The following is a 15,936-nucleotide window of genomic DNA, read 5'->3' on the forward strand; positions in this document are numbered from 1 at the left end:
TAATAATACCTTTCTATGTTTCCGCAGGTTTATATGGCAGATATTTCCGAAATCTAGGATCTCAATTGTCGAATCCATAAAAATGAATCTATTTAAAATTTCGTTACCGTTTACTAAACTGTCGACTAATTTCACTTTCTTTTATATCTTAGTTTTGTTCCATTTTTCAAAATACATTTTTCTCTCTCTTTACGATCTGTATTAACACGTTAACAGCGAGAAAAATGATAGTCATTTCGCCGTAGTATCACAGCTTGTCAGCTGGGAACGTTAGGTGAAAATATGAAGTCCTTATTGTCAAAAGTACTTGCGACAGATAACTTGAGTAATCAGCGACAGACTTGTGTTCTGCTTGACACAAATAGTGGTATGTGGCTGCAAAGCAATTTCAAACGAGTCTAAGGTAACTAACTGTTGGTTCCCTTGCCTAGTGGCTAAGGGACATAAATGCTGAACAATCTCTTTACTATTAATGGCTTTTTCTGTCTTTTGAATTAAAAAAATGAATTTGACGTTATTTTGGTATAAAATTCCATCATTCAGAGTGGGCTTTTATTTTAAATTAACTTAAATAATTTAAATTTATTTCAAACTTTACTAAATTATTAAGCATAATCAGCAGAAGCATAAAGTCGCAGATGATCAAAGCTTAAGAGGTTATGTGCTAAGCAAGGTTCGAATTGGCTTTCCGACTACTTTTCTGTACCTCAAAGAAAGAATATAATTCCGAAAGGCCATCCAAAAAAATGGTCATGCTATGAAAACAATACAAAGAAAAGCTGCCTTCGCTGTGTATATTTAAAAAAAAAAGGCGAAATGAAATTAAGTTTCCTTCGAAAGAGGAGTGTTTTAGTGCCAAAAAGTCTCAGGGAAGATGAACTTATCATGCGCCTTCTCTGAGTTGTGAGAATAAAAACATCAGAAATATTACGGAAATATCATGTCTGGTTGCTAAAGAAGTATGTGCTGATGATAGAAGTCCGTAAGTCTTCAGATCGTAAAGTCTGAAGTTGTAATCCCTGGCATTAGTCGGAGATTTACAACCCCTCTCCCACAGCAGAGCCGATATTAATTTCCGATGAGTGTGGGCTGCATACGAAAAAAAAAAATCAATATACACAACTGGCTGTAAAAATCGTATGCAACAGGAATTATTACTCGTAAATTTGATAATAATTTTCATATTATTATCATATCATATTATCACATGATAACTATAATTATTTAAATTAATAATGATTTAATCATATAAGATCACAAAATAGCAAATGTTCAAAGTCATTTTACTATATGTGCATGTCATTTGTGCCCCACATTTCTGTGTGTGTTTGTTTCATAGCACTGAAAAGCTCGTACAATAGACTGTGTGAAATGTAACATATATTTGTACATAGACATATATGCATAAATGTAAACTATTTTTAAGTGTCTCTTTCTTCTCTTACACACACACACACACACACACACACACACACACACACACACAATTTTGTTTTCCATAATTTACACACCATTGATGCTAAATCTTAAAACACAGAATTCGGTAGCAAGTAGTTCTAAGGTAATAAAATTTGGAAGAGACTGGCTGGAAAGAGGCTGGAGAAGTATATTCGTGCAAAAGAATGCGTAAAAGATTATGAATGGTTATGAATAGTCATTGTGTGTGGTAAAAATTACAAGGTCTCCCGACCTTCGAAGCACGTCCACGAACACCAAAGTTACAAGAACTAGTTCCTTCAGAGCTCAATTGGTAGACCGGAGTTCAATTCTCATCGTAGCGAAAAGAATCTTTATATGGGCTTCTTCAGTCGAAGGCGAGTTAGCCAATCATGCACGAAAGTTGCAGGATTTTCATCTCGCATACAGGAAAATCCTCTAGATTAGGGGTTCTCAACTTGTGCTACACGTATCCCTTGGGGGTACCTGGTAAGTTTTTTGGGGAATCGCCGTGAAAGCACAAAAGTCGCTAGATTTAGTAACAAAATCGCTAAGTTGGCAACACTGATACTAATTAATTTCTGAGACTGAGTGCCGAAGCGCGGCCCTGTAGTTCATGTCTATAGGCGTTTGTCAATCCTCCTTCCCCCTTCCCTATCTGAGAGCAGAATCTACCCGAACAGCCGATCTCTAGATAAAGGGAATTTAAAAGAACAGCTGTAGCCAATTTCAACGACTAGATTCATTTCTTAAAGAAAATGAGCAAACAATTAGACTTTCACGACATCAGACAACAAATAATCGTTCACTTAAGCACTCTTAATACTCTTATATTATTTACTAGTATTTTCCATCCCCTGATGAAACGCAAGAATGGATTCGAGACCCCCTTCACATTCGATTTAGAAAAATGCAGACTTCCATTGTCCAATAAAGAGGTGTTGATTGAGATATCTTGTGACAATAGTTTAAAAAGCATTCATTCCAAAAAACAATTGATTAGTTTTGGGATTGGAATGGAGAAGGAATATCCAACTTTGTCAAAAATTGCAGTGAAATATTTGTTACCTTTCACAATAACTTATCTTAAACTTGGTTTCATCTTTAACTGCTTTAAAATATAAATATAAGAACAGGCGTGATGTTGAAGATGGCTTGGGACTCTGCCTTAGCAAGATAACTCCAACCATTGATGAACTGTGCAATCGTAAACAAGCGCAACCATCTTACTGATTACACAGTAAAATGTTTATAATTTTATAATATATATATATATATATATATTATTATTATTATTATTATTATTATGCTGGCCTGGTTGACTGAGTGGTTAGTGTATCCTTCTCTCTAGCCAAGAGGCTGTGGGTTCGAATCTTGCGTAGGCATAGATGTTTATGATTGTCTTCTACCTTCATACACTCATTCATACAAGTGAATAAACACTCTCCAAGATGGAGTGGGTTACCATGGAAGTAGACCCAATCCTCCCGTAATGGGAGAGGCCTTTGTCCCTGCAGTGGGGAAAGTTACAGACTGTTATAAAAATGTTTTATATTATTATTATTATTAAAAGAGACCTCCAGGAAGTCAGAGACTCATCGAGTGAGGACACATACTACACGCACCAGCTATCATATTTATTCTTGAATTCATTCACACTGCTTGCACTCACAACATCCAAAGGCAATCCATTCCAATCACGCACCACCCTATGAGAGGAAAATCTAGTCCACATCCCTTCTTATCGGCATTCATTATCATCGTCCAAAGATGCTCTCTTGTCCATTCCCCACCCTTCATAAATTAAAAAATTCCATCAATTGAAATCCTGTATGACCCTTTCAGAAGTTTGTAACTCTCAATTACGACCTCTCTTTCTCCTCTTTGTTAGTAAATGCAATCTACAAATTCTCAATATGTCTTCATAATCAGTATTCCACAATCCTGATATCATTTTTAGCATTCTCCTTTGCATTCTCTCCAATATATCAGAATCACAACCGAAACCAGGAGACCAGCCCTGTGCAAAATAGTCCAAGTCAGGTCTTATCAAAGCCTTGTAAAGAGGCAAAACGACATTCTTTCTTTAGATGTGAACGTTCGTTTCAGCATTGCAATTATCTTTTGAGTTGTATTTGCAATCTTTGCGACATGGCTCCTGAACTTCAACTTCCTATCTACTAACACTCCAAGATCCCTAGACTCATCAGTTTCTTCAAGTATAATCTCACCAATATAATACGACATTGGATATCTAATTACGCTGAAGTGAATGATTTTACATTTATTGACATTAAAATGACATCCATTTTCCCGTGCCCATAATTTCAGCCTGTTTAAATCATTCTGCACGCACTGCATATCAGCAGCATTCCTAATTATCTTACCTATCTTTGCATCACCAGCAAATAGCTGTACGTCGCTTGTCAAATCCTTCCCAATATCATTAATGTACAGATTGAATAACAGTAGACCAAGCACTGATCTTTGTGGTACACAACTTGTTATTTATTTATTTATTTATTATTACTCTTTGTACTGGTTATGGGCAGTACTACCCTTACATCACGTCCAGACTTGATATGGGCCTAAGCCTTTATAAGGGTTTCACCCTATGCCTGTTCTAGTTATCATTGTAGTCATTCTCTGGTGGAAACGCCATGCCACCAGTGTGCCCTGTAGGGCCCTCAAGGAAAGAACTTTTATATCCTTCTGCGTAAGCTCAAGCTGTTTTAAGTCCTTATAACTATCTGCACTCCATACGCCATGTAAAGAGATGGTGGCGCTGGTAAACCTCGGAGTTGCCCCATGCTCATCCTGTATCTTACTAACTAGATCTTGGTTATTTTTATAATAATTTACATTAAACCTTGCAGGGTCACATCCCCCGTATACCACTTTTTGATATCTGTCACTCAACCATCCTCTTATCCATGCTAATATTCTATAATCAAAACCAACCATATTCTCCAATTTATGCAACAGTCTACCATGCTGTATTCTGTCAAAAGCCTTAGCAAAATCCAACAGTATCATGGTGTATCCATTCCCTTTGTCTGGTTCAATGGTAACATCGTTATAGAATGTGAGCAAGCTGCTAAAACATGACCATTGTTTATACTATAACTATAGTTTTATCTATCTATACCAGGGCTACGCCAGTTACATATACATTTCCAGGGGATACGTGAAGCATAAAAGATTGAGAACCACTGCTCTAGATAATACGCGCAATTTACAGACAAAAATAATATTAATGGGTAGTAGATAACGCTGTGTAAACATGGAGTATTAAAAGTGTGTACGACGAGTTGTGAGAAGTGGTGTGATCTTCTGCGTTGAGTTCATGGACTCCTTGGAAATGTAACGTAATAATAATAAATCGTAATAATTTTCAGTATTTTTATCGCGATCTACTTTGTTATAAACGTCCCGTAATGAACTTTTATGGTAAAGCACTTGTATTACCTTTTATTACTGTTAGTTTCCTGGAGACTGCAGAACCGTGCTATTCATGTATGCCACAGTTTTATTTCGTGGGTCTATACTTCTGTTGTGTTTAAACGATTTATTCCTGCCAACTGTGTTCGGTTTATTATACTTCGAATACGTCTCTTCGTATCACTTAAGGTTAGCACTAGCGAGATTGTGGATTGTAGAAGATGAATCTCATAGCATGTATTACTCGCTGCAACTTCTGTTGGCTACCAGTAGATGTTGCATCCGCTTTCGTACTTGAAAGATAATGCGACATCTTTTCAAGCTTAGCTATAACTGTTCTTTTGGAATAAGGCCAGTATTTTGAGAACAGAGATTCTATTCTATACTTTTTTATTTGCAATCGATTTTACTTCCATGTTGTTGTTTCAATAATGCATTTGTCTTTCCTGTATATGCATTCATCTCCAGTACAAAAACATGATATTTGTTTTATATTCTTCTCGATGAATGATCCTGAAACCATTAGTTCAGTTTCTGATTATTATTATTATTATTATTTCATAAATGAAAAGAATGAAGTGATGTGAAAACAAGATAACTGGACAACGTGAAGATTCTATGATTAGAGACAGTTTATGAAATAGTGTTGTTTTTCAAGGGCAAAGATTCAGAATGTGATAGGCTACTGGAGCATACAAGGGAAGAATGAATGAGATAATTGTATTAGTAGGATTGAACTATATAAAAAAATGAAACATTTGATAAGAGGGCTGCATGAATGAATGAATGAATTGTTTTTATGCCATAATCTTAGTTTTCACCCCTTTACTAACTGTTGAGATGTGAAGTATGAAGTATGTTGTGTAGAAGGTAGGACATTCAGTATGCAAATATGTGGAAAGATTTCTATTGAAGAGCAGTAGTTTTTAGGCTCTGTGGTGAGATAGAACAAAATAAAATATACCGTACAATGTTGTTATAGACCCAAGGGCTTGGAGGAAAATTATGTGAAATGTATCGGCATGTTCACGCTCAGTCCCAAGAAAGTGAAATAGAAATTTCCTTCTTTCTATTTCTCCATATGGAAATAGAAAGAAGGAAACCTTAAAGAAGGAGTAAAGTAACACAACAAACAAAGATTCTGAGGGATAATTATCCTCGACAGAGTATAAATGAGGGTAGAGAGAGAGAGAGAGTCCATGCATTTCCGAGATTCACAGTGTTCGGATACGCTTAGGAAAGGTCATGCGTGGAAATTACAGTATAGGACATTATGGTTAAATTAGACAGCAGCTTAAAGCGACACTAGCAGGAAACACTGTAAAGGGGAATGAGAGTTAAACAGAGGAATGAATAAAAGCGCTAATATGAATGAAAGAAAAAAAAGAAATGAAAGTAATGGGATGATGAAAAAGCAGTACAGAGCACAGGAGAGAAAAGTGATAACAACAGTAAGGAAAGAAAAATAAAATCGAATTCTGAAATTTGAATTTTCTTATGTTAATCTCACCCATCAAAAATCGTAAGCTTAATTAATATGGTGGATATGTTAAGGAATTGTGTCATCCCGAAACGCAGCTCTAGACGCTGCTGCGATGTATAAACAAAACATTGAACTCTCCCAAACTAAATCAAGCCCCAGTACACAGAGTAGTCTTACGCCAGGCGATGAAATTCATCTGCCACCTAAAGAGATTCACAAACATCCGCGCCGTAAGGTGATTCGAACACACAATCTGTTGTTTGGAGAGCAGATAGGTTAACCACTCTGCTAACCAGATGAATTCGAGCTCATCCCACAGAATAAAGTGGAAATCACTCATTCTGACGAAGACTAACAAATTCCCACTCTTAGATTTGTTTAACTGAAAACGCAAAAACTGAAAAGCATTTAATAATGAATGCAAGTCATTTGGTGATGAAGTGGAATTAATAGTTTCGTGCATCTCTTAAGGATGGGTTGAACCTCCTCTTGTGACTTTTAATTATGTATTTAGCACAAAAAAGAGTTTCTTGATGTCAAAAAGTAAATACAGTGAATTCCATGATTAATTCTTCGAGAATAAAAATCTGTATTTTCCCACTCTTTATTTGTCTTTGTTTCAGCTAGTTTTGCTTTGTTATTGGCTGAAAATGAACAGTATACCTTGGGTGGGTTTCGTGTACTTTTTTTCTGTTATGTCAATCGACAAGCTTATTTACAGAAAGAAGTTCTTTCTGTAAAAGACTTATGAAGAGAAGGAAACGTATTTGATTATACTCTAGTGATTTCATTCCAAAATGAAAAAAAAAAAGTTTACTTTAGCCTTTCTCTGCGTTATACTCGTTTATAAGTGATGAAAAAGTATAATGACTTTCCAATGACATTTTAAGTACCAGCGATTTTCTTGATTGTTTTCAATAGATTTTCAAATTAATAAATGTGTTCCGTTGTATATATGTATACATACACAAGCACATGTGCTAATAACAAGAACCTTTCTTTTATTCTGACAAATACGCACGTCTCATAATTGAAACATCGGATTTAAATATTTCCGCTGGGAAGAATATAAAATTATTCTTTCTAATAAAACGATAGCAAACAAAAGCTCGCATAAAAAATGAAGTTTCATTGGCGAGAACACATACATTTAGTTTTTTATTATGATATATTTAGAGCCTCCGTAAGCCCAATCGGTATAGACAAAGCCCTTTGGTCGGAAGACCTGGGTTCAATTCCCGTCTACGACGTGAGGAACCTTTATCTGGTCTCTTTCGACTAAAGGTGAGTTAGCCGGTCTCATACGGAGGTGGGGGGTTTTCTCACCGGAAACTCGGTTTTTTCGTCCCCCAGGAGAGGCAAACCGGCCGGTAGAATACACGTAATTTACAGAAAGAATACTTAGAGGCAAAGGGGTAACCGCGTTCTGAGGAATGCTTGGAAGGCCATGGGCCCTTAAGTGCCTGTTAGAAAGCCACTGATGGATGGATTATGATACATTAAATGATTTCAATTATACAGAAAGTGAATGAAGACTGACATTAACCTCTAGTGTTGAAAGTAACAGGTCCCCTCCTCAGTGATGGCGTATGCCCTTCAAGATGATATTTACCTTCTGCCTTAGAAACAACCATATTAAAATAAACTGACTGGTAATAAATGGTTGCTTGTCTAGCTAAATGAGTTTTTTTAATGATCCACGATGAATAAATGCTATAAACATTGCCACTGTAAAATGCCAATCATGTCAATCTACAATCACAACGGTAGACAGTTTCACCCTTCATTTTATCAACCTACAGATATACATTCCTCTAACCTCAGTTAGTGGAGTGGATATCGGCTTGCAATACCACATACACTGATGACCTAATTGATTTTTGCAATTTATCAAAAAATATTTTTTGCATAAATTTTATGGGTTGCAAAAGTTGGGCAAGATATTTAAAGGAAATAACTATCGATGCATGAAAAATAGCAAATCCTATAGATATCATATAAAAAGAGGACTATCAGTAAAGAGAATTCGATGTTTGTTTGTTTTTTTAATTCAAAATATTTCAGTGAGTTAACCAGCCAAGAGAACTCTACAAGTCTTTGTGGAGAAACAGAAGACTAATTTTTGTGTTTACCATCTAATACAGCATCGGTGTATGAGATTTTCGTTTCTTAACAGGCAAGTCCGGCTGAGATTAGCCATATAACTCCAGTACACTTGGGATTAGACTATCCATATACGTATATTATGGGTAGTTCGAAAGCCACTAAATGTAAAGGAGTCAACAATTAGAATAGAACTTCAGATATATCATTTTAATCAATGCAAAAGTTTTGCTCTGTTAAAAGTGCATCAGATAGTAACATTTTATATTCATCCTAGTAATTACGAGTATTTTTATGTGAATCCCGCTCATTTATAGTGTGAACCTATAATACATTAGACCGAGGATGGACTGGGGACTGCGCCAGAAAGCAGCGCAAGATGGGCATAGAGGACTCATAAATCTCAGCATCAAAGCTTACTGATGTCTTTACAATGCTCTACCCCAGAAACAACTTAATTTGCTGTGAACTGCCATCAGTGAATCGTAGATTAATGTCTTCGGTGATCTTCTATGATTGTGTCTAATATCGCATCTCATGCTGCATCAGCTGTCGCGCAGAATAATCAGAGCCGCGTTCAGGGCTTAGGCAGAGGCTCCTGTTCGAGAAGTATATTACAGTCTCCATCAAAAGTCAGTGATACTGTGAATGAGCAACACAGAATGTATAAGATTAATCTTAGAAAGGAATTTTACATAGGCATATAGAATGTCCGGGGTTTACAGATGGGTACTCTTGAGATTATCTGTAAAGAGATGGATAGGTATAAAATTTGACATCTTGGGAATTACAGAGACCAGATGGAATGGAGAAGGTCACTTCAAAAGACAGGATGGTAAGCTAGTTATTTACTCAGGTGGTGACTCAAAACATCATGGGGTAGCGGTGATACTAAAGACAGCTCAGGCAAGAAGCCTTCTTGGCTATAACCCCATTAATGATAGGATACTCTCCATTAGACTTAAGGCTCAGCCTATCAATGTATCAATTGTGGTAGTTTATGCACCCCACACGGATAGGCCTGAAGAAGGGAGTGAAGAATTCTATGAAAACTTACAAACTGTTTTGGACTGCCTACCAAGGAGAGACATACTGTATATCATAGGAGACTTAAATGCAAAAGTGGGAAAGAGTATGAGAGCCAGGCCGGAGTGTGGCATGTTTGGTCTGGGTGAACGTAACACCCATGGTGAAAGACTGTTGGAATTTGCCCGTGCTAACAGATTAGTTATTACCAATACCTGCTTCCAGAAACATCCACGACGGATCTATACTTGGACATCTAACATTGATAGGTCAAGGCACCAGATTGATTACATCCTGGCTCTCCAGCGGTGGAAGACAAGCATCTCTGATGTGCATACTTGTCCTGGAGCAGATTGTGGTACAGACCATCAGCTGGTAAGAGCCAAAGTAAGACCAAGACTCCGAAAACTTTCAGGTCAGGCACATTCCACTAGATTGGATGTTAGAGTAATAATTCCTAGTGGATTCACAGAAAAAACAACTCGGCTGGATGATTTTTTGGAGACCAATGAGGAAATCTCACCAGAAATGCTTTGGGAAGGAGTCAAGATGATAATACAGGATACAGCGAAGACGTATCTCGGCCCAATAAGAAAACCAAGAGACCAATGGATATCAGATTCAACATGGTAACTAATCCAAAGAAGGCGGCTGGAAAAACAAAGATACACAGGGACCGAAGAATACAAGAGATTACATAGAGAAATTAGAAGAGCCATCAAGCAGGACAAGGAAAAGTTTTATACTAATAAATGCGAAGATATAGAGTTCCAGATGAGAAGGCATAATTATAAAAGGATATTTTATTTAGTTCGTGACTTAAAGCACAAGTTTAAGCCTAAATTGAATGCCATCAAAGGCAGGAATGGATCATTACTAACAGAAGAGTTGGAAATCAAAAACAAATGGAAAGAATACTGTGAGGAACTGTACAGAAGAATGGATAAAGAAAATGTGGAGGCCTCCCACCAAGAAAATTTTGATTTGAAACCTCCTCCACTTAGGCATGAAGTTGAAAGAGCAGTTAAGCAGCTCAACAGCAATAAGGCCCCAGGTGAAGATGAAATCCCAGCAGAGTTAATTAAGGCCACAGGGGATGGAGGGATAAGAGTGTTTCATAGATTGATTACAAGGATATGGGAGACAGGATCATGGCCTAGAGACTGGAAGAAGTCAGTTTTCATACCACTACACAAGAAAGGTGATAAGAAGGCATGCAAGAATTATAAAACTATTAGTTTGATATCTCATGGAAACAAAATTTTATTAAAGATCATGCTAAATAGGATTGAGGCCAAAGTTGAGGCAGAGATACCCGAGGAACAAGCAGGTTTTAGGAAAGGTAGGGGCACCAGAGATCAGATCCTTTGCCTTAGACAGATTATAGAAAAATATAAAGAATTCAGACTCCCTCTGGTAATATGTTTCTTAGACTACTCTAAAGCTTTTGACTGTGTTGAGCATGTGAAACTGTGGGAAATAATGAAAAGAATGGGTTTTCCTCAACACACTATCAGGTTGATAGCCAACTTGTATAAGGAGCAATAAGCCACAGTAAGAACAGGTGTTGGATTGACTGACTGGCTTCAAATTGGAAAAGGAGTAAGATAAGGATGTTTACTTTCTACTCACTTGTTTAGTATATATGCAGAGGACATCATGCGTGAAGCATTGGATGAGCTCAGGACAGGAATTACGATAGGAGGTAGATTGATCACTAATCTGAGGTACGCTGATGATACAGTACTCCTTTGTAATGACATGGAAGAATTAGGACTAATTCTTGACAAAGTTAACAAGATCGGTAATAACAGAAGACTTCAACTCAATTCTAGCAAGACAAAGATCATGGTTCTCAAAGGAAAAACAAATAGAGAAGCTCTTGAGAAACAAGTGTATCTTAATGGAGAAAAAATTGAGGAAGTCAGCAAGTTTGAGTACCTGGGATCCATTATTAATGTGAAGAATTGCTGTTCAGAAGATGTCAGATAAAGGTTAGGAATGGCTAAAACAACAGTCAGAGACTTGTCTAAAATCTGGAAGGATGGATATAGCTCCATGGGAACAAAGTTGAGGATTTTAGATGCAGTTATTTTTCCAACAGCGACTTATGGATGCGAGACTTGGAACCTAAAGAAGTCAGATAAAAAAAAGGATATCTGCTTTTGAGATGTGGTGTTGCAGAAAGCTGTTGAGGATATCATATACTGAAAAGCGTACAAGTGAATGGGTGTTAGAAAAGATTAGTAGAACTTTAAGACTCCTTAAAGATATTGACAGAAGAAAGCTAAAATATTTTGGACACATAGAAAGGATCTAAGGAGGACTTCTCAGAATAGTAATAGAAGGTAAAGTTCCTGGGAAAAGAGGCAGGGGTAGACCATCAATGAGATGGATGGATGGCGTGTGTGGAGTGACTGATCTTCAGAGAGTTGAGGCTGCCAGAAAAGCAAACAACAGGACTACATGGCGAGGCCAGGTGTGGAACATCATCGAGCATCGGAGAGACCATACGGCATCTGTAGTTGCCCAGTGAACATAGAGAGGTGATCTTCTGTAGTTAGAAACCTATAATCACAACCTAACCACCACCACATGCTTTTCATCCACGAATCTACAATAACTCCTTACCGTTTACCATTTGCTATACGTCGGGAACCTCTAGTGGCAAAACGATGAAATTCATACTAAAATTGCTATATCGGTTTGTTCTTTTTTTTTTAAAAAAAAACATCATAATATTTGGAACTCTCTCATTGGTTAATATAAGAGAACAAATTATGTACCAATTTGTTCGTAATAAATGCCTGCCTGACTGGCCAAGTGAATAGCATATAGGTCTCAAGCTGTGGGTTCGAATCGCGCTGGTGGCATGGGTGCTTGTGATTATCTTTAGGTGGAGTTGAATTTTGCCCCTCGGTGTGAGAGCACCTTCCCGATTATTAGAGTCTTCCAGTGGCTTAAAAAAGTTCCATATTTGGTCATTAGAGTGCGGTTCCTGGACTATGTAAAAATTCAATAAAACTGCAAAAATTTAAAAAATATATAAAATTAATTAAAAATAATAATAAAACAAATCCATAGCCTACTCGCGGTACGAAAGGCTTACGAACTTTTCTGTCAAAGTCACATAAAAATATTAAAAATGTTAAAAAAATAAAATAAATGGGAAAAGAAATTGTTATAGCCACTAGTAAAACTTTATTTTAGGGGTTTATATAGAGTGTATCCCTAAATCAATGTATTCTACTAGTGGCTACACCAATTATTACTTTTTCCATTTTTTGCAGAAATTTAAAAGACTTCTGTACACAAAGAAAACAAATATGGGGTATCATGAAATTATTGAGAAATATTCGATCAATGAATACGAAGAACTGAACTACTTCATGAAAGTCAGTGATAACCGGTTGTAAATGAAATATAAATGGGAGCTACGCTCTAGCGATTATTCTAGAAATGTCCCTTAGGCACATCACCTTCGATTGGTTTTTATGTCGCGTCCCAAAGTTCACACGTTCCAACAATTATTCGCACCGACAATCTTCCTCATAGCACGCCCACGTTCCGATCAGCAGAACATGTGAACGGAGCTTATTATTCGGACATCATTAAGCCAGAGAAATCCGAGAGAGAAATTCAATTAGACAGCACTGCGAAACAAAAATATCATTCCATGCTGAAAGCGATTCTGATCCAGTGAGTATCTCATGTTGCTTTAAGCGGGCGGTGCGAGTCCAATTATTTTCCCATTCAGACATCCCTATGGACACTTTTGCTTTAAAAATGTTAATTACAAAGACTGTCGTAAACTGCTTTAAAAAAAAGAGTAAAAGTTCCTTCTTCCAAGTTTTTTCCCTGCTTTCCTTGATTAGATGTCTTGTTTTGTAAATTTTCATTTCAATGCCTATGTCTTAGATTTTTTTTTTCTTTTGGCTTTTTAGGTAGGGTAAGAAAGGAAAGGGAAGCACGTATATGCAAAACTAAAGAATGCATCAAAACAGGTAAGTGCTTTCAGATCTTCCGTACGTTGTTAAAAAGTCAAAGTAACTGTGTGTCGATAGGAAAGTTAACTTCAGTTTTTTAATGTGAGGTTAGTGAAATAAACTGAAGAAACAAAGGAAAAAAACTGAAGATTTTTTTCTATGTTATTAATATCTGCATATATTCATAGCAAGAAAAGGTGTGAAAATCGGACAATCAAACATTATTGTAATATTTAATACACTGCTGATTAAATTAACAATTCACCATACATTGTTGCTTAATGTTAGGAAATTCACAAATCTTCGGGTTGAAATATTGTTTATTTAATTTTTTTAAACAAATTTAAACACATTATAGAAACTTTTAGACTCAGTAAGAGTAATGTTTTACTTCTCATAGTTGCTTATTTTTTAAACGTTTGCTTTCCTTATTCTAAGCAAAATTATCACACACACACACACACACACACACGTAAACATTAGTAACCTCTTTCTCCTAAACGCACTCACAAAAGTGAGCCAAATACCGAAGAAGTGTGAGTTGGCTTAACTATGAGAAGGGACTGCATTGATGACATTATATTTATTACTGATATTATTGTTCTGCTCTTATTGTGTTCTTGGAATTTCAGACTTGTATTACATTTTAACAAAAATTAATAAAATTAATCCTATAACACCTTTCCTTCATCAAAGGGATTTCATTTAACAAATCCATCAATTTTTAAAATCGATAGCCAGCCATCCTTGGTCATGAAGTTCATTGCTATCGGCGATTTGATGCACTCGAGTGCAAGAGTACGGGGAAAATTATTTTTAACAATAATGTTATCCAAGTATTTGTAGCTAAATTGCAGTAAACTTCCTAGTTTACTGCAATTTAGTAAACTTAGTACTTGGCTTACTTTTTTTTTTTTTTTTGCAGAAGCAGGTACCAGTCGATGAATAAAAATCAACTGAAAATGATGAGAAACATAGAGATGTTTGCAGCATTTTGCTTTCTACTTCAAACCTTCTTCTTACAACCCCCCATTCCATTTGAATACGATTGTATCGAAATTGCCAGAGACTTTATCTAATATCAGAAATATTTATGTTTCGAATATCGTCCATGCTGTTCCATTAATTTCGGCCATTTGGAACATGATTGGTTGCGTATTATGTTATGAATTTCAACACAGTCAGAATAAAATGAAGCGGAAGATATAAGTCGTTTTCTCAGATAATACCGCAGGAGGATCTCAGGAAAGGAAATGTTTGAGGATATGGCTGCTTGGAATTACGTCTGAAGTAGCTAATGCTGTGAGGCGGGCTTATTATATTTTAGATTGTGTGCGTGTGTTCTTGTGGCAGGTTTGACTGCTTTGAGAGATGAAACCACGATTTTCAGGGAGGAAACCCTGCCGCATCCGTACGAGACTAACTTTACTCACGCTCATATGAAAATAAACCTTAAAATTCTTTGCATCGTAGACTGGATCCGAAACCAGGTCATCTGACAAAAGCAGTGTTTGAGAAGGAAGTTCTCTTTCTTAACTGCTGTTTATCTTAGTCCAATTGGAATTCTCAAGTGTCTTAAGCAACATAGGAAGACAATATAGAAGAAAAAAACGAAATTTTTGGTCTTTTATATATATATATATATATATATTTTTTTTTATTTACTTTCAAATTAACTACTACTTTATTTATTTTATTACCAGCCCAAACGACCGCACCGATAAAATATATCAAAAATACCAGCTTCTTATCCTTATTTCAATAATATCCAAATATTATTGAAATAAGGATATATTAACTTCAATGGACACTTCTAATCCATTAATTATTGACGTGTAAATGTGTCAAGGCCGGTTCGGGTTTAAATTCACGCAGAACATCAAATTTAACATTTATGCAGCTTTAAATAAGTCTATCGAATAAAAGTAGTAGACGGGTCATATTTAAAGAGAACATGAGTCATATCAGTTTTGGATCCAATAATTATTCTAATCGGATTAGTCAGTGACACTTTACAGCACTTCGCCTAAGAGTCTTGATAAGGTACTTGCAGCAAATGATGCCTGGAAAAAGTATATTAAGTCGTAGTCTGAATACATCAAGGGCCTCAATTTGTAGTAATCTTATCTTTTTAAGTCTCTTATAACACTTCAGAGGTAAATTCGATTTTTTCACTTAACCTTGTAAAATGAGTTTTTAATGGGTAAGGGATGATATTAAAATAAGAACAGAATGATGGTAACAAGCCCACTAAAACATCACTTTAATTAGACAAATTAATAAACATTATTTCGAGAAAGAAATAGCGATATTTCATGATGGTAACCGTCTGCGTCTGGCAAATGTTTCAGATGATAAGACTTTTCTGACAATTTGCATGAAAACAGGTATAATATATGCAACACAGTTGAATAAGTACTCGTTCCTTAGTCGGCAGATACTTGGTGATTTATTATATTT

At 36.2% G+C, this 15,936-nt stretch overlaps 1 protein-coding gene across 1 annotated transcript in view; it reads left to right on the plus strand.

Moving 5' to 3' along the window:
• The window catches only part of LOC150105390 (neprilysin-1-like), a 236,076-nt gene that overhangs the window by 111,555 nt on the left and 108,585 nt on the right, over positions 1–15,936 (plus strand). Inside the window, exon 4 of the mRNA XM_090393948.1 lies at positions 13,454–13,494. Coding sequence (XP_090250074.1) covers positions 13,454–13,494 — 41 coding nt within the window. The remainder of the gene's footprint in view (positions 1–13,453; positions 13,495–15,936) is intronic.

Source organism: Typopeltis vanoorti, chromosome 6 (genome assembly GCF_054136105.1).
Source record: "Typopeltis vanoorti isolate ZY-2024b chromosome 6, IOZ_Tvanoo_1.0, whole genome shotgun sequence".
In the NCBI taxonomy this organism is placed as follows: domain Eukaryota; kingdom Metazoa; phylum Arthropoda; class Arachnida; order Uropygi; family Thelyphonidae; genus Typopeltis; species Typopeltis vanoorti.